Raw genomic sequence first — 26,419 nt, forward strand, 5'->3', positions numbered from 1 at the left:
TCTGTGATTCTGTGAAGTAAAAATTAGTTATATGTGTGATTCTCACACTATTCTCTATGGCCTGCAGAAAGAAAAAAAAAAAAAAAAGTATGCGTTTAAAGCTATGTCAATTTAAGACGGCATTTAAGCATATACTGCTATAAGCTCATCTGCTCGGTGATGCTTTCCAGCATTAGTACCTAATTTACTGGACTGTACTGAAATATGGGTACATAAGATTCCACAAGTCTCTGTGAGTGCTTCTGTAATGACAGGTTGATAACTAAAGTCTGATTAGTGATTGACGATAAATGTTCATCTAAATAAAAAGAAAACAAACCACTTAAGTTTTAAACAATGATGTAAAACTGATGGGAATGACTTAGCCTTCATAGACTCATTTGAATTTCGGATAGGAGTAGCAGCAACATGTATGAAGAACAGAGGAAAAGAAAACCTGTTATGTCTCTAATATTGTGGGGTTTTGCGTGCTATTTTTCTGTTCTACAAAATACTCATAATGCTCTTTAACCCTGTTATAACAGGGTCAAGACGCTTATCCTTTGGGCTTGGCGTCTTTCCTCAAAGCAGCTTTTGTTGTTCTACTCCAGTTGGTCTTTCCCTTTCTCTCTATACTCCTCCATCAACCTTAACGCAGAACTACGATACTGTGTCAGTTATGTTATCTCAGTATTGTACAAGTTTCTCTGGAAAGGGAAGTACTAATGCCAGGATTTCATAGCAGTCATGCTCACATACTGAATGGGAAAGATTGTTGATGAAAACTGTATTGAACTAGGAAACAAAAATTTGGATTCCAGTCGTGTTCCGCTGTAGACTTATTGCATAGCCCCCGTCAAGAGCAAGACAAATCTTTTAATCTATTTATGTCCCAATAATATAATGACAGAACACAGTTCCACTTTACCTGAACAAAGGCTTTTTGTAAGAGGAAATATATTAATGATAGAAATGTCTAGAATGAGAAGGTTGAAGAAAACATCGTCTTTCCCCCCTCAACAAATTGTATTTTGAGTGTTAGGTCACATCCATCCAAAAATATAGTGAAGTATTAGATGTATAAAGGAAAGAATAGTTTGAAAATGAATTTGCTACAGAAAAGCCAAATGAAAGATCCATCAAGCAATGGAACAAGAGAATTTCAGTGTATTTGAACTATTGAAATTTTTAAGTGTATAGAATAGCGATGGATTATCATTTTGAAACCCAAATGCCACATTTGCATGCAAAGTAAGTCGGTGAGATGGTATCTGTGAAATATTTCTGTTTGTTACATGTCACTGACAGTCAATAGGGAAAGGAAAAAAAAAAAAAAGGAAAGCAATTATTTGGCAACACAGAATAAAACTATTAAAAGCAGGTACCCAGCTAGAGGAAAACCCTATTTGTAGCCACCTATATAAAAAAAAGCATACATGGGAGACGTACAGATAGGACCAGCAGAAAAATCCATGTTTCTGTTAGTGCTAATCCATTTTCTTTAAATTTTTTTTTGACAATCTGTAGGGAGAGGTTAATAGAAGATTCTGAATTTCTTTGTACCAGGGAAAAATCTAAATATCATGAATTATTTAATCACGTACATCAGTGTTTTTCAGATGGGGGTTTGCGAACTTCTGATATCTGTAAGACAGCAGAAAAAGAGCTTCCAAAACCTTTTAGAAACCAAATAAACTATAAGGTTTAGAAATTAGGTTTTCGAAAGTACTCTGTTGCCTTAATGAGGTTTTACCTTGAATTTAAAAGGAATATGAATTATAGAAGTGTTAAATAATTGGATACTTCCATTGCATATTTTTAGCAGCATGTTTTTGTGATTTATAACCTACTTTCCAGGAATATGAACAATTCTCAGTGGTTTCAGCTGCCGTTTCACAAACATGAAGACAAAAATTCTCTTATCTACATTTATTGCATTGAATGGATGGTCATTAGCAAAGTCACAAATATTTCTGCTTTCATAACACCAAAACCACTCTCAGACCTGACTGAAATTTTTCAGCAGGTGGACAATAAAAATCTATTTAGGAATATCTTTCAAGAAACTATGATTTTGTTTGAAGAATAAACTTTTTGTTTTCCAAAACGCGTGACAGTGCATAGCTCAGAGTTGTTTTGTCTTGTTTCATCACTGTTTTTCATCAACTTCATTAACATAAGTGACTTCTGGTTTGTCTAAAATGAAGACAATCGGGCAATTAATTTCTGAACTTGAGAAGAAGTTGTTAATATCAGCCTTCTACACACTGCGGAGAAGAAATTTCTTTTTCAGACAACAGCTATTTCTTTAGCAGTTTCCTGAAATCAAATAATGTGGTAGAAATGTCAATGAATGACTGATGATCAGCAGAGTAATTTTTAAAACACCACCCATCTATTAGTAAAATTGAATGCCTAATCTGTTTTACAGTTGCTAGTTTACTTTTCTTATTATTATTCTTCGGATGATCTACATCTGAAAAATGACTTCGCTGTGCAATCTGCGGCATGCTCCTGGAAACGCAAATGTCTATACATCTAGAGAGACTATTTCCTCAATGTTTTGAGATAAATTATGTTTGATATGCAGCTGCTTTAGAATATTTTTTCTTTGTAATATTTCTGAAAGCTTTAATCGCTACTATAAACTTCTTGTAACTCTCCACATTGTAATACTCATCTCTCCAAGGAAAAGCGCAGTAGTACAATAGCGTATCAAGAACCTGCTTCCCTTTCACATTTACTGATGGGCTGTCACAGTGGCATTTACATCTATGAGTGAATCCTATTCATGTAATTTAATTTTTCTATCCCAAACAACAAACAGCTATGATGGAGAAGGTAACTGCTGCTATTATTAGACAGAAAATACAGCACTGTAGGAAATACAAAGAGGCTTTTAAAAAAAGGTTTTTAAATAGTACAATCAGTCAATTTGCTATATGTGATGCAGACAGATGATCTACCCGGAGGAGAGATGGGCTTTTTTCTTTGTAATTATCAATGGTTAATTTGTGAAAAAAGATGAATTTCAGAGGATCAAAGCTATATGAATTTGAGTTGAATTAATTAAAGAATTACTGCTAAAAAAGGAAACTTTTCAAATATCTTGAATATGTTCCTTTGAAGGTAATAAAATATTTCTCATCAGAAATGTAGAAACATTTATTTTTCATTTGGTATTTTCTGTTTACAAGCTGACCTAGATTGCATTAGAGAAAAATAATTCCAAAAATATACCAAAAGATTTCATTTTGGGTTTTAAGAAATATTTTAGATTTACCTCGTTTATATCCCTCCTATTCACATGGGATATCATTTATCTATGTAAATTTTGTTCTGTTAGCTAGCAGAAGGTATTTCTTAAAAATAGAACGAAATAGAAGATTCCCCTGTGTAAATGTGAGTTATTTATTTGCTTCATGTCTATTTAAGCAGTGGATCCAACCCATGCTACTTAGTAAAATGACTGATATGAACCTCTGCCAATTTGGAATTTGTATTCAAAACAGGGGATTAAAAAACACACTGTCAACTAGAGATCGCACATGTAAAGGAGGTACTGATTTCCCCTTTACTGGCATCTTTACCCCTGGGGTTCAAGGAATACTTCAATACTTCCAAGTATTTACCTTTTATATATGATGGTCTTGCCAACATACGTTGTTGTGTGCTTTTTTTTCAGTTAGCATAGGAATCCTGTTTAACAAAAAAAGTTTTGCAAATATAAAACCAATGGAAAATCTACACATTGACTTGGTAACCTTTTTGTAGATTTCTATAGATTAAAACAATTGTGACATTTGTCTTTCTGCCTGTAGGTAGAGAGTTGTGGCAGACCAGGGCTGCAGAGACAAGACGCACAAAGAGAAGAAGGGAAGGCAAATGGATGTGCTAAGCATCTCTCTATCCCTTTTCCTACTTCTTCCTTGTAAACGAGCACTCCCAACCCCGAGACCACATAGATCCACAAGTTGAACTATTTGGTTCCAAATTAGAATTAAGAATTTAAAAAAAAAATAATAAAAATTGAAAATGTTGTTTTCCATGAAGCTCAAACAATTTTAAATATATATTCTTTCCATTTTTATTACTATGAAAAGAACAGCTGGCTGCCCTAACGCTCAAGGAAACTGATTTCAAGAGTCCTCCAGTGAGACCAAGAGTCCTTAATGGAGTCCACTCAACACTGATGGCAATAGATACAATTAGAGTTTCCGTTCGGTCCATATCCTGGAAGTCAGGCTGCAAACTCCAGCAGTATCCATAAAGAATACTACTACCAGGGACTTTTATGATCATGATGACAAAAAATCTGGAAGCCCATTTTTAAGATACTGGAACTATTCAAACAGAGGATTCCTGATCAGCTGCATTTGACATCACAGTGGGAATGCTATGAAAATAACATTACTATTCACTCATTTCAATCTCATTACTTAAAGTATTTACAAGATTATACATGTACTTTTTAACATGGATATAAAAGTGACTAAAAATCTTTTTGATACATTTACATGTACCAAGTGTATATATTTACATGTATCAAAATGTGCATCTCTACGAGACGCATATGAATCATTGCTAGAATAGTTATTTTTCCTGAAGCTCATTGAATTCTGATGTTTTTTAACCAAAAGCTTGTATTTTCAGGATGAAATAACTGTTTTTATTGAAATGAAAGAGTAAATGTGCAGGCCTCATGCTTCATATTGTTCACCAGCCATCAGTTATCCTTTATCAAGAAGCAAAATTCTCACATGTTCATGTGAAGCTCTCTGATTTCTGTGGGAATCCAACCTTTACGGGCACAATTTGGCTATTTTGTGACTTCGCAACATGAGTCTTAAGTGAGAGAAAGTTAAAGAAATGTTTTATGCAATAGGTAATGGCCTAAACCATTAAATATCAACATGACTTTTTTTTTCCAATATCCAATTTTGCTACTTATGGACAATAAACTTGAATAAAGAGGAAACTTGTTGACTTAAATTAGATCAGTAGAATGGCATTCGGTATAGCATTTCACTTTATGTCCATGCTCTGCATGTCACTGACTTTGGCATGTGTCAGCATGCCCTTATTATAATTCCTGAAACTCTCATTAACCCAGAAATCACCTCACTGGACTCAAATCTGAGTTCTAATTGCCCTGTACACGCCACTGGTTTCAGTTCAGTGGGTCTGCATTATCATAGCGACACGTGAAACAACTGCCTGTTTTAATGTTATTTGACATAGATGATAAACCAGAAAGAAACAATTTCCCCGCATAGGGAAATAAAGGATCTCTTCTGAGAACATAAAATATATTAGTTGCTTAAGAGGAAAGGTAAGAAATAAAATGTCACTGAAGAGTGTTTCAATGATGTTATTAAAGGACAAGAAAAAGTGAAGAAGCATCAAGGAAAGGTGGGGAGTGCTGGAAAGAGCAAATGTTTAAAGCTAGAGCTTGACAAAATAAGCAGGTGATGTGAGAAAGGTTAAAGAGAACTCGATGCGTGGTTGTTTCTCGGAGGGAGTGAGGGCATAGCCAGAATAGTTAAAGACAGGGGAACTATCAAAATCAGAAATAATATTAAGAACAGATCAAATCAGAACCCTACATGCAATCTCTGGTAGTAAAAAGTCATGCATTCTAGAATGTAAAGTCCACTAAAACCCAAACCTTTGAAAATCAAGAATATTAGTAGAAAGGTAAGGTTTAGAATCTGAGCTTTCATTTCTTAGAGAAATATCACACCATGCTTGTGAGACAAAGATCTGCATGTGAGACAATCCAAAATAGTCCTTTAACAAAAGGTATGGGAAAAGGATTCCTCATAGCCCTGACATCTCAGAGCTACCCTTATTCCATGCAAAACATTCCCCTTGCCATAACCTTCCTTACTTATATTCTGACCTGAAACCCCTTCTACACATGCCCTGCCACTCTGCTAAGCATCCTTACATGAAGTTGAATTTCTTTCTAGAAATAGTTCCATTACCTGAGTTGCCTCTCGGAATATATTTTCTTAAAATAGAAATCTATCTTGTCAGAAAGAGATTGAAGCAACATGCCCACAGATAACACTCAAGTGGCTGTCAAGAGTAAGATCTGAACATAAAGTGCCTGGGGGAGGCTGAAGAGCAGAACTGGGCTCTTTGAACAACTGGAAACACATGAGAACTGGTTGACATAAAATCTTCTCTGTTTTGAAAACCATTAGCTTCCCATGATTAGGAAATGACGGTCCAGACCACCTGTAATTTTCTAATGATATTTTCAATATTGTTTCCCCAAAGGGCCTTAAGCTGATATAAATGGATATATTTCAGCTGAGATAAACTGCGACATGGTTTTGATCCACATCTTGATGAAACTGCATCTCATGTGCAAAATTATTCTGCCAAAATTCCTTTGACAGGTCTGCGTCAACTGCTGCGGAATAAACATAGCAGAGAGCTTGGAATACACTCTCCAGTGGCTCGTACTTGGACGGTATCTAAACAGTCCAAGAAGAAAACATCCCGTCCAAAAAAAAAAGTGAAAATCAGAAAATGTTTGGTGAGTTTACTTTCAGTCACATTTTTAGGGCAAGAACTGTTCTGGAACGGACTAGAGATTTTTTACTTTCTGCAATACAAAATAGAGTGGGAGACTCTGAAGAAGCCAAGTAGCTTTTTTCTTTCTTTTTGGTAGAGAATTCTATCTTGATATACAACCAAGGGCAGAATGAATGATAATTGCAGAATAAGACATGTAAAATCATTCATTCTTCTCTACCGCTTAGGCTACCTCTGGAGTTCTCCGGATAATTATAGATAGAAGCAACAGGACCTGTTTGGCGAACCAGAGAACTAATATTTTTATAAACTCATCTACTTTCTCTAATTACTCACCACACAGCCCCCCATCCTCTGAACCTCCTTTTTCTTATACCCAACCTACGCTACGAATGCTGTAACTGGTTCCAACACAGTGCTAGGACAAGAACCCAAACCATACCCTCTGCACCCACAACCACAACGTCCCTAGAAACTCCGTGTCCCCCATGTACTATAACCATGTCCTGACCATGAAGTAGGATATATCAGAAGTTGAGGGTAGCCTGAAGCCACGCGTATACAAATGGGTAAACTGACAGCAGTAAATACTAATCATACCAGTTGATTTTCTTATTAAAGCACGTTAGCATCTCTAGTTAGGCACTGGTTTGCAGAAAACACACAGAAACTTAAGGATCTTTTGCCTTTCTATCAAATACGGGTGACACTGCCCGTCTGCTTCACAAATTATCACGGAGGTGAGGGGAGAGAATAGACAGACAGCAAAATTGAGTGGCCTTGTTTTGCTGGGAAAGTGGCTAAAGAGTAACATAAAAAATGTAGATACTCTTGGGAAGTGGAAAAAGAACAACTAGAGCAAGAAAAATTCTGGGGAGGAATTTAGTATAAGGAAAGACTAAGGAAATTAAATATTGCTTAAAGAAAAAAAAATATATTTATCCCTTTATTATTGCAGTAGAAAGCTTATTCACTTAAAACCATAAGAAAGACAGGAAATGAAAATATTATGGCTGTTACAGCGGCATTAGTTGGCCTCAATGATGTATAGTACAAGTTTTATGGGCAAGAAGTAGTATATCAAATCACATTTAATCAGAAAAAACTGCAGCAAGAAGGAGTATGCAGGCACGGTGGAACAAGATTGTATTTGGTTTAGAGTCCAAAGCATTTCAGAAATGAGTTCTGGCATCACTAGCATCGGCCCCCCGGCACCGAGGAGTGTTGCTCAACTTCCATTAAAAAAAAAAATAGCCGAACGCATCGACCTGGAATATCTGTATACTTGATCAAAGCCATGTACTTTCCTGTCTAGTCCTAGGCGGTAACCATGTGTAACTATAATTTCCTGACCACGCAGCGGCACATTGGGTCTGGAAGCGGTGCAACAGCCCTGGGGCAACCTCAGATGCAATGAGCCACATCTGAGCTGAGTCCCCTGAGCACCTCCCCGGGGACTCTGGGTGCCTCTGCTGGCCACAGCCACTGTTAGACCTGAGCGGGCTTCATGTAAAGATACTCAACTGCCTTTACGCTAACCTGCGGAGTGTGAAGTTGCCTTGTCTTTCATTAACTCAGCACTGTGCAAATGGCTTTCTATTGCTCCAAGCTTTATATGGGTTTTGAGATTCACAGGGTATTATATTTACACGCACAACCCTGTTAGCCCGAGGCCATCTGTGTGTTCCTGAAACCATGGCAGGGCATAATCATAAAGCAAACATAATCTGGTCACTGATAATAAAGAATTTTAATTGTCCCTTTAATTTGAAAGGCTATTCCAGAACCTCGTGCATCTGAGAGGCAGAATGCTGATTTCTTTCTAATATTTCATCTAATATGCACCGTCACGCTATTGAGTTTTGTTATGTTCTTATTCTAGTGCTCAAGATCTTCTGATTGCCAGTGCTTTCTAACCCGTGCACCTCCTTTTAGCACAAAGAGAGCTATTATAACCAGAAATAAGATCAGTCCTGAAGAAACTCTCCTTACAGTCTCCCTCCAGGCTGAAGGAGGGATTTGAACAATTCATGCCTATTCCAGACCACTTGAAGTTTCTTTAAATACATTCTTCTCTGTTGTGCCTTTTTATTTCTCATTAGATATAGCTCTATATCAAATTCGGTACTGAAACTCCAGAGGGGAGAGCTGCCTATTTTCCGTTTTCTAGAAGACCAGGTATCTTATCAAGTGAAAAATATTACTTTGGGTTGGCACAAACTACCCACCTTTTATTTCATCCCCATTTTTATTTATCTTCAAGATTTAGCAATTCTTTTATTTAATAAATTTTTCAAAATAATATTGTAAAGCGTTGCATACTAGCGAGTTCAGACTAAAAGGTCTAACATAATAGATGACTCTCTTAACCCATTTTTTCCATCCATTTCACTAGAAATGCTACCCTTACCAACCCATCAGGCCACACTGTCTGTCTTCCAGTTTGAAAGCTTTATCATACATTTTGCCTATTTGGCCTTATTTTCACCTTTAGTTCAGTCACAGATCAGGGACAGAGATCATCTAGCACCCTAAATTAGCCACACCAAACTCAATGAATTTTGCTATCTCTTGTGATAGCAGTACTTTCTTCCTTCATATCCCAGTTCCCATGAGAGCCTTTTCCCTTCTCCAATGTCAAATATAATAATCGTCACTGAATACTAAAGCAAATTTTACTTTAAGAGCCATATCTTGTTACCTTTTGTTCATACTGCGTCCTGTTTGCATAGTAATTATAACCTTTTAATTACTGGCTTTCTTCTCTATATATCTCTATGTCTTTTGCTTTTTATTCTTTTTAATATAAGCATATATATAGGTCAAAGAAGAAGAGGCGATTTTTCAAATTTTTACTACACCCATCTCTATTTTTTCATGAACGTGTATGTGAAAAAAAATAAAATCAGCTAGGGATTGACTAAGCAAACAAGTTTCTGTCATTGCAGGCGCCGAAACAGTGAAATAACTATTTAAACACCAAACACAAATTCTGAAAACATAAGTAGTAAATATTTTCACTTTATTAAAAACGAATACTGAGAAATAACTAGAACCTGACATCATTAAGACAGCATAGGAAGGAAGCTGGCGTCTTTTCACTCTACTGTGTCTTCTCCCTTTTGATGAGGTTTGGTTGACTGTTTGATTTTTGGGTAAAATAGATGGACAGAATCCCAGTGCTTTTGTTACTCTAAGCCTGTTCACGCGACTAGCAAGTTAATGTCAAAATTCCTTTCTGATGCCTTCCCTGGCTCCAGGCTTTTATAGAACAGATACGAGGAGTAAACTACCCCTTAAATGCCACAGAAGATGGCTCTTACAAAGCATCAGGCAACTCTGAGTGAAACAGAACCCTTGTGCAAGATCTGCACATTTTGAATTCTTATCAGAGGTAAAGCGGGATCCCGCTCGCTTGGGTGGTTCCTTGCTGCTTGATCAATGTTCATCTCCTTATGCCCAGCATTAGCTCACAGGATTAGCTGATAGTCAATGGAACGCGAGGCTTGACACAGAAGAGAAAAAAAAACCTATTAAATTTGATCTTGCAGTTATCCCCAGAGAACGACAACAAAGTCATTTACCCCCTTATTAAGGAGGTTATTGAGGGCAAAGCTATCTGCATTTAACCACCGTCTGCCTCTTTTGTGCATGGATATTACCTATTAGTGCCCTATGTTTTAATGCACTATTAGCCTAAAACCAATATTTGGGGACCTATTATATTGGCAGTTTAGTTTTTGTAACTGTGTTCCTGTGAGAAAAAGTAGCGAGAGAAACACGAAGATTAAATTATTAAGATATAATTAATTTTCCTGATTCTGAGGCATGATTCTTTTATGCTGCTTATCCCAGCTAATGAAAATTGGATTTAATTAGGTTTTGGGATTTGACACAAAAGGGCTTACCAGCTTTCACAAAGAACTGTAGCAAAACATTTTCTGAAAGCAAGACCTCGCTAGCTGTTATTTGAAAATGTAAGACAGGAGAAAGATGTGACGAAAGTGGTCGGGCACAGAGGAAGGAATCCTTTTAAATCTCAACTGAATTTTATTTTTACACAACGCATCTTTAATAGCAAATATTACAGGTGTTTCTCTGTGTGAAGACCTCAAAATCTGGCTAGAACAAAGTGTGACCGCGGCAAAGTTTGGATGTCAAGGTAATATAAACCTGACTTTTTCTTTTTGGCTCTCTCTCCAGAATAGATTGACCTAAAATCCCAGGACTTTTGGGACAAACACTACGAGCCTTGTGGGTATCAAAGTCTTAGTCCAAATTTTATAGTTCAGTTTCATTCCCAGTTAGTCAAGGTGGTCAGAATTCCACTTTTTAAATTCAGTAGTGAATTGTTTTACATATCCAAGGTAAAGAACAGTTTTCCAGCGTCTTTTTTTTGGGAAGAAAAAAAAAGAAAAAGTTATTATTTAAATATACTGCTATCTTGATGTCTGAGGTTTTATTACTTGACCAAAAATACATAATCCGACATGACAAATAAGGGATCATTTATATTTCAGTTAACAAGCTAATGTAAATTCTTTTCTCTTTCAGCCCTGTATACAAGTGTTTTCATAGCCTAATGTATTTTATTTATGCACTGCAACTTGCTATCAAACTGCAATCGCCTGTGTCCGCTGAAAAAATGAACTTTAATGTCAACTCAGCAAACTTTCTACTGCCCCACGTCACTGTTAATTTCAGAAGTCCCAAGGCATTTGGAAAAACACTCTAGAGCATCTTAGGACTGCCAGTATGGTTTACTGGACACTCCGGCTAGGTTTATACGAAAACATTAAAAAGTGCTAGGATCCAGGCCAGGGCACTGGAACTCTTGAGCGTCTGAGTGTCTAACTGTATTCTGCTGTCAGAAAATATCACACAAACCCACAATTATTTACAGTTCTTTCAAATTACGAAGTTAAAAAGGGCCTGCAGGTTCCCTTCTAGGAAGATTCATACCAAAAGACAAGAAATCTTTGTCCTAATAGTAGCTGTCATAATTTTTAAAAGATTAAAATTACTTGAGAGTTTTAAAAAAGGAATATCACTGAATCCTAACTAATATATAGGAGCAGATAGGTACAAAAACTTGCAGAACACAGTATGGACTGAAGATACTAAGAATAAAATCACTTACACTTAAGCTAATGCTGCTTGACAAGAAAGCAAGCGTTTCCATTTCACCATTTTTGTTTAATAAAACGTTAGGGTTAAGTTCCTTATTAATGAGAAAGTTGTCTGGAAAATTCAGTAGAATTCTCACTAATTAAGTCCACCTTGGAAAAATGAGCGGAAGGATGGTGGAGTCGGAAAACATTAAGCAACAATGGACATCATGGCAATGAATAAAGCAAAAAGACAGGAGGCAACACAAGGTGATTTTAACTGTAGTGAAATTAATCCTGAAGACACAGGACTATCTGTTTTACCACATGTTTGCACTCTGTTCTTATTATTTCTTAGAAATAAGTGGACAAAGCAGCGTTTCCACATTCTTTTGAGTGGGACAAATTCCCCTGTCTTACTCTAATTTTTGGGCCCTTGAAAAAACACAAGCTTGCTGTGTTTCCACTTTGATTTCTGCTGAACTCCCTTTGATTAAAGAGCACACCACCTTGGTGGGCATCATTAATAAACGCCTTTACAACTACTTTCAACAAAGGATTGACAGAAGTCTTGGTAGAGGACAGGGACTTTTAAGATAGAAATCCAACAAGTAGGATCCTCTGGAAGACCCCAAACCATCACATTACCTTAAAATATTTAATGTAAATAATCAAACACAATCATTTACTTCCTACATCCCACATACAATGGTCAAACTTGTCCACACGGGCAGCTTCCTGCACATGATTTCTGCACCATCAGTACTGGCTGATGATCCTAAATGCCTTTGCAGACATAGGGGCTTTTCTGTAGCAACTCATCGTAAACACTGCTGGGCAGGTAAAGGGATAGATAGATATATAATATTTAGGAATCACAGCAGAATTGAAACAAAGTCTACACTGTTTCTCACCAGTTCTGCTGAGAGAAACACATGGAAGGACCTTTGATTTTCTGAGTGTGTCGTATATTCTCATTAGCCATCCATATAAATTACAGATCAGTATTTAGCAATGCACATTGCAACACACCGAGAAAAAGCTTTCACTATAAACCTTTCTAAATTTTCTCTTTCTCACTCTATATATGCTTTAGTAATTTTTAGACTTGATCTTTTACTATTTCCTTATTTTTCCACTTTTGTGAATACGTACAGAAAACTTTGGATTTTTTACATGTACAAATTTAGCATCATCTGGTAATGAATTTTTGAAGATCGTGTGTGTAGCATTCAAAAAACCCAACAACCTGGAAACACCATTTCAAGAAAAAAATCTGGGACTGTTTACTTTAACTTCATTTACCTATTTTGTAATAGCTCATAAAAAAAACCAAAATATGGGTCGGATGCTATTAAACACTACTGAACTCAATTGACCTTAAAACCTCCTGAGTATTCCAATCTCTGGTGAAAGTATACTTTTCGAGGATTCTGCTATGGGAGGCAAATAATTTATAAAAAGTAATATATTTTACATTTTGTGTGATAAAAGTTTGCGGGTTTTTTTGACTAGTTAGAACAAACTGGAGTCTAGCAGTCTTTTGGATAGGTATGAGTCATTAAGTAGGCAGTATATATAACTATACAGATATTAGCTTTTAATCAAGACTTAATTATTTTTGTGAATACTTGAAACGACTTTTTGAACGACACCTACTTGAGATCTTGGGAAGGTTCTGCTCTGATATGGGGTGTCTCCACAGAGTGCCCAAACACTGCCCCTTCCGTGCCTAAAATACATAAATAAAATACAGTACAATTACTTTGGAAAATAAAAACACATTGAAATGTATGATCACAAATTGACATTTTTAGGACAAAATATCTGATTGAATCCTTTATTAATGACTACCAATGTTTCTTCATATTTATGTTTGTATTTCTATATCAAAATCTGGACCGACAACACACGAAACCTTAGACTTCTGCTTATCAGTAGACGAATTTCACATACAAATCTGAAGACATTTATAGGTCTAAACTTTTCAGCACTGACTTGCCTGAATGCTTATTTCAACACTTCAGAGATGGATCATTTTACGGATAAGGAAGCGTTTCCTTCTGTCAGACTTTTTTCATTGAAAACCTTTGTTCTCAAATAAATTAAAGACACTTATTTGGAATGTCCTTTGGTTTTAGTGTTGATAGTGGATATACCTATGTATCTCCTACTGGGCACTCAAAATCAAAGCAAAGAAAATGGGTACTCATTTCCTAAAACTGAACTGATTCTCTATTGAGTTTGAATTTCTATAACTAGGTCCAAGCTGCATATGATAATTCTACATTTTGAATTACATGTCCAAGGTTTTTCATTGAAAAACTCATTTTCAATGAAAAAAAATAGGGTTCTGATCAATGCTCACTGAATTTATTTGTAAAATGACAAATTTATTACACAATCCATTTTTTAAATGCAATTATTTTTTAAGGGGAATGAAAAAAGACCAAAAAAAAAAAAATTAATATCTGAGTACAGCAAGTTCTTTGTTAAACTAATAGAAAACTCAAGAAACTGACATATAGTGAACAGCGCTATAAAATCCATATTTCTCTTAACTCTCAAGACACAAATCTAATACGTAGCAATAGCCTACCTAGTTCATTAGGTATTCAAAAGTTTATGTCTACCTTTTTTCCTGAACCGTATCCTCATGACTATTTTTGTTTACTGATTTGTCCAATGCCATAATTTTCGTCTTCCACATACAAACTAACTCTAGCTTTTTTGGTTTTAAACATAATCCGCATGCCCGTAAGCTTTTACTTTCCTTCTGTGAAGATGGTGTACTGGGCCAACAGTAAAGAGGGAAGAACTGAACAAAACCACGTGCAAAAACAGGTAATGCATTTACCTTTTATCACTAGAAATAAGATCAAGGAAACTGTCTGGGTTAACGATAGCTGATTACTAAATATTCTGGGATTAATTGCCGTATTTCAACAGTAGAAATTTTCTTGTGTTCTGAGCCCTGAATTCTGAGTAAACTTAAAAATATACCAAGAATATCTCACAGTAGCTGTATGAGAAGTGCTCAACAAAACCACTTTAATTGTTACATGATTTTAAACACAATAAAGTATTTTCAACAGAATTTTTGAAGTATTTTCAACAGAAATTTTGGCTGTTATTGGAGACGGTTATTTAGATATTTTTGCAGTTAACCAATAAGATCTAGTAAACTGATCTTACCAGGATTTGGCAGCAGAATGAGGCTACAGAATATCTAGTTCGTAACAACATTTTACAGCGTTAAAGAGAAAATGTCCTGAGCAAGAAGCCAAAAAAATATAATTAAATGTTAAACCAAATTACTGGCAGGAAATCATAATTGTAAATCATCTTCTAAACTGCAGTTTCATTAAGAAAAAAACCAAAACACACACATCCCCTCCCTTTCATTGTAAAATACTCTACCGGTAAAGAGTATGCAATAGAGGAATAGGGCATTTCTGAGAGTAATGAAGTCAAGTCCCAGGTTTTTACCTCCAGAAATCTATAAGCTTTACAAATATCTTGGCAAAGCATACTGAAAACAATTTCATTACAACTGCTGCGTTGAAGATCTCACAAGAAAACAGCCAAATCCACTTTCTCTGTAACTAAACTTTACTGAGTGTTATGGAGAACCACCGAGGGAGAAAGCAGCGTATCTTTTTACCTAAAAATATCCACAGAGGTACTGTGCAGACTCTGATTTTTAAATCTGGCATCGCCTTGCAATTCTGCTACCTCTAAGAGAGAGGAATAGCAGGTCTCTATAGCCAGGCTTCCTGTCACTCAAAATAAATCTCACCCCCATCTATAATGGTACACAAGAAATTCTACTGGAGCTGGATATCAGAAATCAAAGTGTGTGCTTCCAGATCCCGTTCACCTTTTTCATCAGCAAAATTAAATACTTTCAAGCCCGGGTTTTTTTTCCATTTTTGAAAGTGGCAGTGGGATGTGAAGATGTAAATAACTGAGCAGCAATGCAGAATTGTCAGGCTTTACTTATGAGGAGATGACAGCTGTAATGTTTGAAAGAGCAGAATTAATGCAAAGATGTGTAAAACATTACTGTAGTACGGGTCAGACACTAAATCAATCAGAAATGCCAAAGATAATATCAGGCAAAGACTGGTAACCAAAGATAAACGCCAGCTGGTTCTAAGCCAGAGTTAGTATTTCCTCACTTTCAGCAGCATTTGTTTAAAAAATGAGAAGGTGTTTCTCCTCTAAAAAAATAGAAATTTGGAAAGAAAGACCAAGTTGTCCAAGCAGCCTGAAAATCCAGGCAAGCAGGATTAAGGATAAACTGATGTAACTAAATAAAATATAATTAAAATTCAAACCAAACCAAACGTGTTCCTTTTTCTTTTTCAAGATATAATCCCACATATGGTAAGTATAACAGTTCTTACAGTAAATGCTTTATGCGCAAAAAATATGCTAACAAGTTCAAGAATATTTCACATCCTTTTTATTTTAAACTCGAAGAAAAACAGGCACTTACAATTATCTTGGTTTTAGTAAGAAAGGTGAAAAAGATCAACCAGCCAGAATTTACTGACGTGTATCCAGCAGTTAAAAACAGCAGGACCAAGAAAAATGGAAAGGGGTTGTAGAGCAAATAAAAGACAGGGATCAGCAATACTTAAAAATACAGATCAGAAGAAAAAGCTATAAGAAGGTATTTTTTATTTTTTAATGTAATATATGTAAATTTGTAGTGCTTTGATGGTGATGATGTTAGATCATGTAGTTCAGTACTGCTTAGGATACGGTGCTACAAACACTATGAATAATAAATACAACGATATAAATCAGGATTCAGAGTGAATAGCATGATTTTTTTTAATGAAAGAAATATACTTTAGGTATTTAATAATTTACAATGGTAAACCACTTATTTTTTACAGAAATAAGACAATGATCTTGTAATGGTATTCCCTGACTTACAGAAACGTACTCAAGACCTACTTTGAGATGAGTGAAATTCTAGAAAGAGATGAAGGAATTAAAAAAAAAAAAAGAGTAAAAAGAAAAGACTTGAACCTTTAAGCCCTTTCAAGTACAGCTCAAAAGGAAGTAGTTAGGGAACTGAATTCAAAGGAACATGCGTTAGAAAGGATAGCTATAAGGATAGCTATAACAAGTGAACCTTTCAGAGGAAATAAAATAGCAAGGGCATGGAGTATGTGCAAAGGATGTAAAATCAAAACTGTCAGTGAAACCGAATAAAATTACTCCCAGCTCCAGCTTCCAGTGGAAGAGAATGAGTTAAGGAAGGACTTCGCTAAGGAAGAAGCATCTGTGAAGGCAAACTACTGGTCAAAGAGCACCAGTCGCTATAGGTGTTGCTGCAGAAAACTTAGGAAGTAGCACAAGCAAAAAGTCCAGTCGGGTATTTATAGAGAAAGTTCTTTACACATAGATTTATAAACATCAGACCTTTAAAACATACTTTTTTGACACAGAGCAAATCAAAGTAACCCTTTCTCTACAAGCAAAACCAGTCACATGTTCCTGCTGAAACTGAATATTCAGAATTCAGAGACACAAGTGTAAAACTACTCATTTCTCCTCAATTTACTGGTTACTGAAACTCAGCCTTTGGGAAATGAGCAGTTTCATAAAAACAATGGAAGTACAACATTGACATTTGGTACTGGATTATTTTTGCTTATGTATGTGCATACTGAGGAAATTGTGTCATTTATTTAACCAGCAAATGATCCTTTCTTAATTTATGAGTTAGCTCATACAACAACACTGCTACCTTTCTGTGACTTAATAACCAACTAGCGTGAAAAGACCAGCACCTGAACATATTGATTAGGAGAGCTAATTGGTTTTTGTAAAGAGAATACCGGCTGAAGAGTTGATGAGCCAAGAATCAAGAACTAATAAATTATTTTGCCATATGAGCCATATATTAGCATTGTCCCACTCCGTCACATCGTTCTTGTAAGCAAATCACCTCAAATGTACTGACAATGGAATTGTGTAGCATTTTGATGTGTACAAATTATATGGCATTGCAGCGTCCCGGGCACAGCTGAATCTTACTGCCTTGATCTTGCTTGAGGTTCTTCAGAAACGTCAAGTAACAATATGATGAAGCACTAAGATTATGCAAATGTTAGACTGTACTGCCAATTTGTCCGCTGAGTTAGAAAGTTTAAAGAAGAGTTTGTAAAATATTTATCATTTTTGAAGCTTGCAATTTTACTTGTTGCAAACTCATTATTAAGTTGAAGCCTCCACAGGTTTCACAGAGAAATATGAGTAATTAATCAAGATTGCTTTACCATTGAAGAGACCTTGAAAACATAGACTTTACGTTCTAAAAGTTTAATTGCAGGTAAAAAGCTCCAATTCTTAATTATTTTACCGTGTATACATAGATAAAATTTAAAAATGCCTTTGTGAGATTAGCTAGCTGTTGCTCAGCGCTAAGACATTGGAAGAGCTGATCGCCGCGAGACTGAAAAAAACCCAGAAATATTCAACTAATAATCTAAAAAGACCACAGAAAATGCTTGTGGCTTCTTTTTTAAAAGCCCAGTTATTATAATTTATCTCGGGCTGATTAGAAACCCAAAGGAGTCAGAATGCAGCTTCTGGACCACGTGTTGATTGTGCAGCTCTTCAAGACTTTCAATTTTAATAAACGGCTTGAAATGTAATTTAGCTAGGTACTTGTATTAAAAAAGCACGATGAAACTATGGAGAGGTACATTACTAAAATGAAAGTAAAGAGGTTATTTTATGAAAACACGATCGGCACAATTGCTGGGATTTCAATCTCGCGGAGTCCCTCAGCAGCAAAACTGACTGATGTTACATAGCGAAGGTTTCAGGTACGATACTGATGTGGCCATATTGCAGACGTATTATAAGTAGAAAGCTGTATTATGGCCTGACAAGATGCATCTGTTCACTTGTAAACGAAAGCATGAGCATCGATGTCTTCAGAGGTAAGCCATTATTACTAAGTAAATTCTAAAATGAATGATTTAGATTCATTACTCAAGGCCCTTGAACGTGACTAGTGTTTGATGTGTATTTTCTGCACGGCAACCTTACCAAAGCAAGACTTCCACTAAGCCTTTCATTTAGATAAGAAGAATGAGTTCCCCAATAAATTAAAATCCAACATCTTCAGCGTGATAAGTGTTGATCAAAGCAAATCGCAACTCCAGGAAATACTTGCAAAATTGCAACAGTCGGTATTTACCGTCTTAAATATCCTCTTAACTTCTACTGAGTACAAACATTTGAAACGTTGCTTCCTCATGGCGGGCAGTTAAGACGCCCCTTGTCTTGCAATGCAAATGAAACTGGATTACGCCTCTGTGTTCAGTTGCTCATCCACATAATTGCTTGAAGGTTCCTATCCAAAATTTATATTTGGCCACCACTCGGTTTACTGAAAAAGTGAATCTATTCAAATAACATCTGGACTGAGCGTAGTGACAGCGTAATTCAATTAATAATTGGAAATTAATTAATAATTGGCTATTCTAAATGCTACTTCTGGGATGAAAAAAGTCAATATATTTGTATGAAACTGCTGAGAAGTCAAATTAAAATTGAATATTTCCTTAAAACATGAATGAAATTGAAAAATATATAAGGGGTTTATGAGGAAAAAGTTTTTAAAAACAATAATTTTCTGAACATCTTTTACTTTTTCTCCCCTATGATGTATGACGGATGGAGATACACATGACAATAAAAATGATTAACTACAACCATTTTCTGCTTGAATTGATGCAGTCTCCTTGAAAAGTTACAACAGCTAGATATATGAATACATTTAGATTTCACAGTAAATAATTCCTAACAACTAAAAAATCATCTTATTTTCCTCGATACATATGATAGTCTGGATTTGCATTTTTCTGAAAATGCTGTAAATAATTCTGTGTTCACAACAGTGGAACACAGAGCAAAAATTGTCCTTGTCTACATTCAAAAAAATGAATTTTAATGGGATTATTTTTGTATTTAATAGATCAAAAAGACTGATTTTTCACTTTGTTGTAGAAGATAACCCTAGGATTTGGAACACAGAGGCTTATGCTCTAATGAATAGTTAATCAGTTACAAAACAGAATTGCTGTTTCCTTGATGAAAAATGAATGAATCAATGAATGTGAGGACTATCAAAGAACAGTCAATAGCTTCATAACCAGCAGATTCACCTGGGATGTAAAAGAATGGGACAGGAACTTGGCTGTCCCGAGTACAAAATGAAGGCTTTAACTTCAAGGCTAATTAAATTACCTTATAATTTTATCTCGATTTTTACTAAAAGCAATATGTCATGCACGGGATACTATCGAAAAATGTTAGAATCTGAAGGGGGAAAAATGTGAGAATGATTGTTTCTCTCCTAGTTTCAAGAACAATCAGCAATAATTTCCCATTTTGAAGCTTTCTGAACATTCTATAATGTACCGCGGCCTACATACAAAACCTAGCCAGGAATGTTTCGAAAAGCTCTATAACAAAACAATTAATGATTAGCTTTTGATAAATGAAAAGGGTGTCTGCCCTTCAGTTAAGATATTCCATAAATAAATGGTTTGATTTTGAAAAGTCAAAAACTCAGAAGAATTTATCAGGAGTTTCTCCATTAAATCTAGACATCTCATTAGTTGCCTAAGTTAGGAGTACAGGTTGTTTATATTTTATCTATAGACAAAAACATTACAAGAATTTGGCATCTCTAGAGGTCAGTTAATTACTGATACTGGACGGAGACTAGAGCAACAATGCACGTAACCTAAGCACCTTGAAGTTTTTGCCTTCAACACCTAAAGCTACCAGGCTGGTGAGGGGTCTGGAGACCAGGTCATATGAGGAGAGGCTGAGGGAGCTGGGCATGGTTAGCTTGGAGAAGAGGATGCTGAGGGGAGACCTCATTGCCCTCTACAACTCCCTGAAAGGAGGTTGGAGAGAGGTGGGTGTTGGCCCCTTCTCCCAAGTGAAGAGGGCCAGAGGAAATGGTCTGAAGTTGCAGCAGGGGAGGTTCAGATTAGATATTAGGAAGAATTACTTTACTGAAAGAGTGGTCAGGCACTGGAACAGCCTGCCCAGGGAGGTGGTTGAGTCACCATCCCTGGAGGTGTTTAAGAAACGTCTAGATGTGTCACTTCAGGGCATGCTCTAGTGGCAGAGATTGTAGGGGTTTGGTTGGACTTGATGATCTCAAAGGTCCTTTCCAACCACGAAGATTCTATGATTCTATGATCTGGTCAGCAGTTGACACATCTGAATTTTATCTAAATTGGGAAAGCTTCTTTGGAAATCTCACTTTAACTACAACAGAAGTCATCTAAGTTACCTTTAGCATTACAGCTGATTCATAGGGTGCCTTTTATAGGTTTTAGTGGCCAGTTCTTATGCCATATGTAAATGTGCATTTATTTCTGTTCTCTACTTTACCGTTCCTGCAGCGTGCTGAAAAATTGTTGTGATTATGTGATAATTACTGCTGCATTATTACAATTTAGCAAATTGTTTTATTTACGCAAAAGGAAGCAACAAAGCAGCAGGACTATTATCCAGATTTTTGAAATAGCTCTACTATAGCAATTTTACTATATAGGAATTAACATGCCATTGATAAATTATAATAAGACATTTAGATAAGTGCATTTGTGCATCCTGTAGAGGGCACTAATACACATATAAAAAGTTCATCATAAGCAAGTTTATAGCATGTATTTAAAAAGTCACTGTAAAAATGTCTTAAAATATTATTGAACTCATGAAAAAATGAAAATGTGAGATGAATCCCCACATGTATTTTTACACTGCTGAAACAGAGATATGTTCATATAATGCGTTTGGGTGCCTATTAGACCAAAATGAAACCAAAATGTTCCTACCTCCAATTATCGAAAGTCGGGGTTTTTTTGCAGATCTGAGAAATAAATTTAAGCTATAATATCAGTTCCTCACAAGTTTTTAAAAAAGTTTCTATTTGATATTACCACCAGATATCTTAATTATCACCTATTATGACTGTCTTTTTATTCCTGCTCTTTAATTTAAGTTCTGGTTTTCTCTCCACAAGTAAATTACGCAGATGAATACAGCACGTTCAAACCTGGCACTACCACAATGCAAAAGGGCAAATGACTTGACTTAGATAAGTCTTTACTGCAGTTCTGAATCGAAATTCTGCAGCTGTGAGAGAGAGGGTGAATGCGCAACAGTAATTTTGTCACTTAGTATTCTCACCTGCAAGTCCGCATAGCAGTCAAGTAAGCCTTTTAATTTAGCAACAAAATGGGAGCAGGTGTATTTCACATCAGTTAACTGCAATGACTGTAAACCACCAATGGTGATGTTAGCTAATATGTATTAATCACAGCAAAGACGCCACATTTTCTGCAGTAAAGGAGGAGATACTAAAGCATACTGCAATATGCTAAAGTTGGCCAAAAATACGCATCTTTTGCCAAAGACTCAGATGTTCTTGCAGGCAAGAACCGCTAGAGAGTTGCCACCCACCTCGCAGAGGCGGTGGGGAGAGGGTTTATGGCAGTAATTTACTGCTAGATCTACCGCTCCATTTTCAAGACAGGGCTGAGCTGGTCACACAGGCATCTTTTAGCGCCGGTCTCCACGCTCCCTTCTACGTCACCAAGGAGCAGTATCAGGACTCAGATCACAGCCCCAGGTCAGATTACCTGGAAAGCTTTGTAACAGCCCAGCTCCGCTGTGAGTCTTGTGGCATAACCCTCATCTAATTTTTGCTCTTTTACTGTTTGCGAGTCAGGAGAGACTCAAAAATCACACTCTCGTCACTGCGGCAATACACCTCTCATAAATCCACTGTAAGACTTTTAAGTTTTAAGCACTTTTCATTGCCTTGCTACATACCAAGGCACCTCTGGCTAAAAGTACCAAAGCAGGCTTTACTTCTGCATCAAAATTCGGTGCGGTCAGCTGCCAGAGAAACCTGTTGTTCACGTCCTCTTAGACATTACACTACATTATGTTCAGGCACTTTCAGAACAGACTACTGAACACCAGGCACCGGGGTCGTCATGTCTAGGGAACAGAACATCACACAATGACAGTCATCTTGAAATCAGTTCTTTCACTATATCACTTTTAAGTTAAAATTACAGAAAGGATGTATTTCCTACGTCCAGCTATCGACAAAAGACCTTACCAGGTTTAGAGACAGGTTAAGGGACAAAAAAAAAACGTTTCTTATTTTGCCTTTTCTTCAGATCAACTCTGAGAGTTGATTTCTCTATATTATCCAGTTAACAAGCCATCATGATATTTACCAATGCAGCCTTTCGGCTTTCCCTGAAGAGAACCTTATTCAGAAAGACCTCTATTCTTAAATTCCCTTGGAAGGTTTAAGAATGTATTTCTTTTAGATTCAGTCTTCCCTGTCCTTTAGTCTCCCTCTCCCCTACAGATCTCTTACCACTGTAAGTAACGTGTTCTGGTTTTTTCAGCAGGATACTCCCTCTGCTCCTTTCCTTGTTTTGTATGAAAGTTCCTTTTAATATCCATACTAATTTTTCACATTAATGCTTTGCCAAAATGAAGTTGTTTCGAGTTACTGTTAGTTCTTCTGTCATGAAGAAGAAAAAAAAAAAAAAAAGAGTATTTTCATTAAAACTTCAAATTCAGAAACTCTAATTGGTCTTTTGCTTTCATCCTAAATCTAAATATAAACCAGGGAAGCAAGGCCAAGAATGACAGTGAGAAGAAAAAAAAATTGCAACTATAAAAAGCCTGAAAACAGTCCTGACAGCCAAAACATGAAATAAACTTGTTGACAAATACTCTTTCTGCACAGTATGCTTTATCTATTGCGTTTTCTCTATTCCACACAGAGAGTGTAAAAACAGATTAAAGAAGTAGTCCGTCGTTTGGTAATGCTGCTAAGATAAAAATAGCAAAAATGATACAGCTGGTTTGCTTGATATGAAAATAAATATTTTGAAGAAGGTTATTTCCCTTTGATGTTTAATGAGAAAAGACTTTCAGATGTAACTACCAACGCCACCTCCTGCTTTTGACCATACATTGGGAAAGGAATTTTTCAAGTGAACCTAGCATTTGGCTACCGCCAGTATTTCGCTTTGTTGATCTCGGATACATCGTGTGTCTTAGTGTGATATCCAGGTACTTTGAAAGCTTTACGTTCTGCTGTATCTAGACCTTTGACCACCATAACATACTTGCTTCGCAGAGAGTGATGCAGAAAAAGGACATAAGAAAGCACTATTCCTAGCTGCACTGTAAGCGGTGTAACCTATGGTACTTGCTATCACTTCTATCACCCTTTATGTATCAGATTGGTTTAGAATGATGATGACTTCAGGGCAAAGTCTTCACTTGAGCTGAATGACATTCTGGCATTTGTAAAGGAAAAAGGCTGCCTGGAGGAACTGAAAGGCCCGTCTCTGTGTCTGTGTGTGTGTGTGCGTGCGCACGCTTAGATCTATGCTCTAGTAGTCTTTTTTTAGCATGCTTACAAACCACGTTTCAAATGTTTTACAAACGTGCTACCTAACAGCTTCGATGAAAACCAAGATAGTTGCTAAAGAACAGTTATCATAAAACTGAATTCTAACGCTTTCTAAGTAGGAACAGGTAGATAAATATATCCCACTACACCCGTTACGGATACTGGTGTTGACAGGATCCATACAAGTGTTCTTCATATTTCAAAACAGTAAAATTTACGGCATGCAAATTCACTCCAGTTTATCTCTGAATGTAATAAATACCATCAGGAAACACCGACATGTAGGTTTTAGTGTGGGCTACAAACTATGGTCTGATGACTTCTGAAAGGTGAGGTCTTCAGTAGCTTTACCTTGCTAAGCTCATTCATCCTATCCCTTCTTGTTGTGGTGAAATGTGCTTTTTCATGCAGCTTTCTTATCTTCCCTTTGCTGTACAGAATCTTAATTAGAAGTGAAGTCAAAAATACATACTAAAAGTAGCTAACTCCTAAAACAGAAGTACAGGAAATACACTACGCGAAGAGGAACTGTACACAGAAGGAAATAAAGAGCAAGAGAATTGTCCCTTTTTATGGCCAAAACCAAATTCTTTTCATCATCTCTCGAGAAAGATAAAAGGGTGTCTTCATAATGCTATTTTAGAATGTCACCACGGTTAACCACGAATGCTTTAGTTTGCCAAGTTATGATCAAAACCAGACACATTTGTTGTGTGTTCTTCCATTCTAATGCCATTTTGTGAATTAATCCTGTGAAACGACAGCTTTTTATAGTGTTTCGAAACACTGCAATTTGGCACTAACTTTGCTCAGCATCATACCTAGGAATGCCCACCTCATCGAAGCATATGGTTTGGACCAATATACTTGATTGTGACAGCATTTATTCAAATAGGAACCAAAAAATCTGCATTCCTAGATTAGCACTGATTTGGAATGGAATATCCCAAAACTCTGTACCTCAGTTCAAGTAAAACGAAAACAGTTAATATGACCAGACAAGAGACCACTCAAAGAAAAATATATAATATTAATTGCACACTGTTATGCACAATTGAACAGTATGAAATAATAATGTAAAAAAAGAATAAAGTTTTAGCCCTTTTGGAAAAAATAATAAAAATTAGAAATGACAGTCAATGAAACTAATGAGAGTGACTTTTAGAAATGTATCAGGCATAAAGTATATGCTAGTGAAAGTAGATTAATTGAAAAGCAGAAAAGGGAAGTGAAAAGATAAATTTTCCCCAAGGAATTTAAATATGAAATAGGAAGAGGTCCTCGCTAAATTATTTATAAATTAATAAATGGGGATGCTAATTAATGCAGAAGAAAAACCAAGCAACTCAATCTCAGCAATAGTCCAAGATCCTAAGAACTATTTATTACTCCAGTCTTGCAAAGTTCCTCATTATATGCTTTATTTTCAGCGGACCAAAATTCAAGCACACTAAATGCTTTATAGGATTACTGCCAGAATGCCTAGCTACTGGCCACGCAAATTCAAACCCAAAGGATGGGCAACATAGTTCTGAAAAATGTGCTCAGACGAAGGAAGCAACTAAAATCACAAAACATGGGTGAGAAAAATGTATATTTTAACAACCTATATAATTCATAGTTGCTTTTAAAAAGCTTTGGTGAACTTAAGCATCAATTTAGTTTATTCATTCAAGGCTCATTGTTCCTCCTATACAATTAAAAGGCGATTCTTACACTGATTTCAAGGTCCAGGCTACTAGTCCCAGTTGATGGGGGCTGACAAGGATGGAGAAGAAGCATCATCTGTTTTATATTTGCTTTTGGTAAATTTTCTATAGAATGAATTTACCAGCAACTGTGTTTGCTATCACAATGTTTTGAAAATGAGTGTGGCAAAATAAACCTTGCAATTTTAACTACAAGTTTTGTGCAGGACAACTAAATTGCAAGGATTAAGCTTATCCAATAATGAAACAAACACACTTCTGATGTATGTCAAAAAAGTTTGGATTGCAAATCCTAACAAGTCACAAAAAAAGTAATCATCATCAAATCACCATCACAACTTATTTACTGAGATTCAAACAATTAAATACAAGAGAGATACAATTTGTTCACAGATGTTTCACAACCTGAAAGCCACCCATTTCTACAATGGAACTGCTTAACACAACTTTTCAAAAATGTATTAGTTCTGTTCTTGGAAACTTGTCTGAGCCTGGTGATATTCATACGTTTAGAGAGGCCAGGCTGTCAGAGGCCCTTATATCAGTCCTATGTCTATAAAATTACTGTCCCT

At 36.1% G+C, this 26,419-nt stretch overlaps 1 protein-coding gene across 1 annotated transcript in view; it reads right to left on the minus strand.

The window, feature by feature from the left end:
• SGCZ (sarcoglycan zeta) overlaps positions 1-26,419 on the minus strand; it is a 489,034-nt gene that overhangs the window by 11,903 nt on the left and 450,712 nt on the right. Inside the window, 1 exon segment of the mRNA XM_074588148.1 lies at positions 13,293-13,365. Coding sequence (XP_074444249.1) covers positions 13,293-13,365 — 73 coding nt within the window.

The sequence above is a fragment of the Larus michahellis genome, chromosome 5 (genome assembly GCF_964199755.1).
Source record: "Larus michahellis chromosome 5, bLarMic1.1, whole genome shotgun sequence".
NCBI classification, from domain to species: domain Eukaryota; kingdom Metazoa; phylum Chordata; class Aves; order Charadriiformes; family Laridae; genus Larus; species Larus michahellis.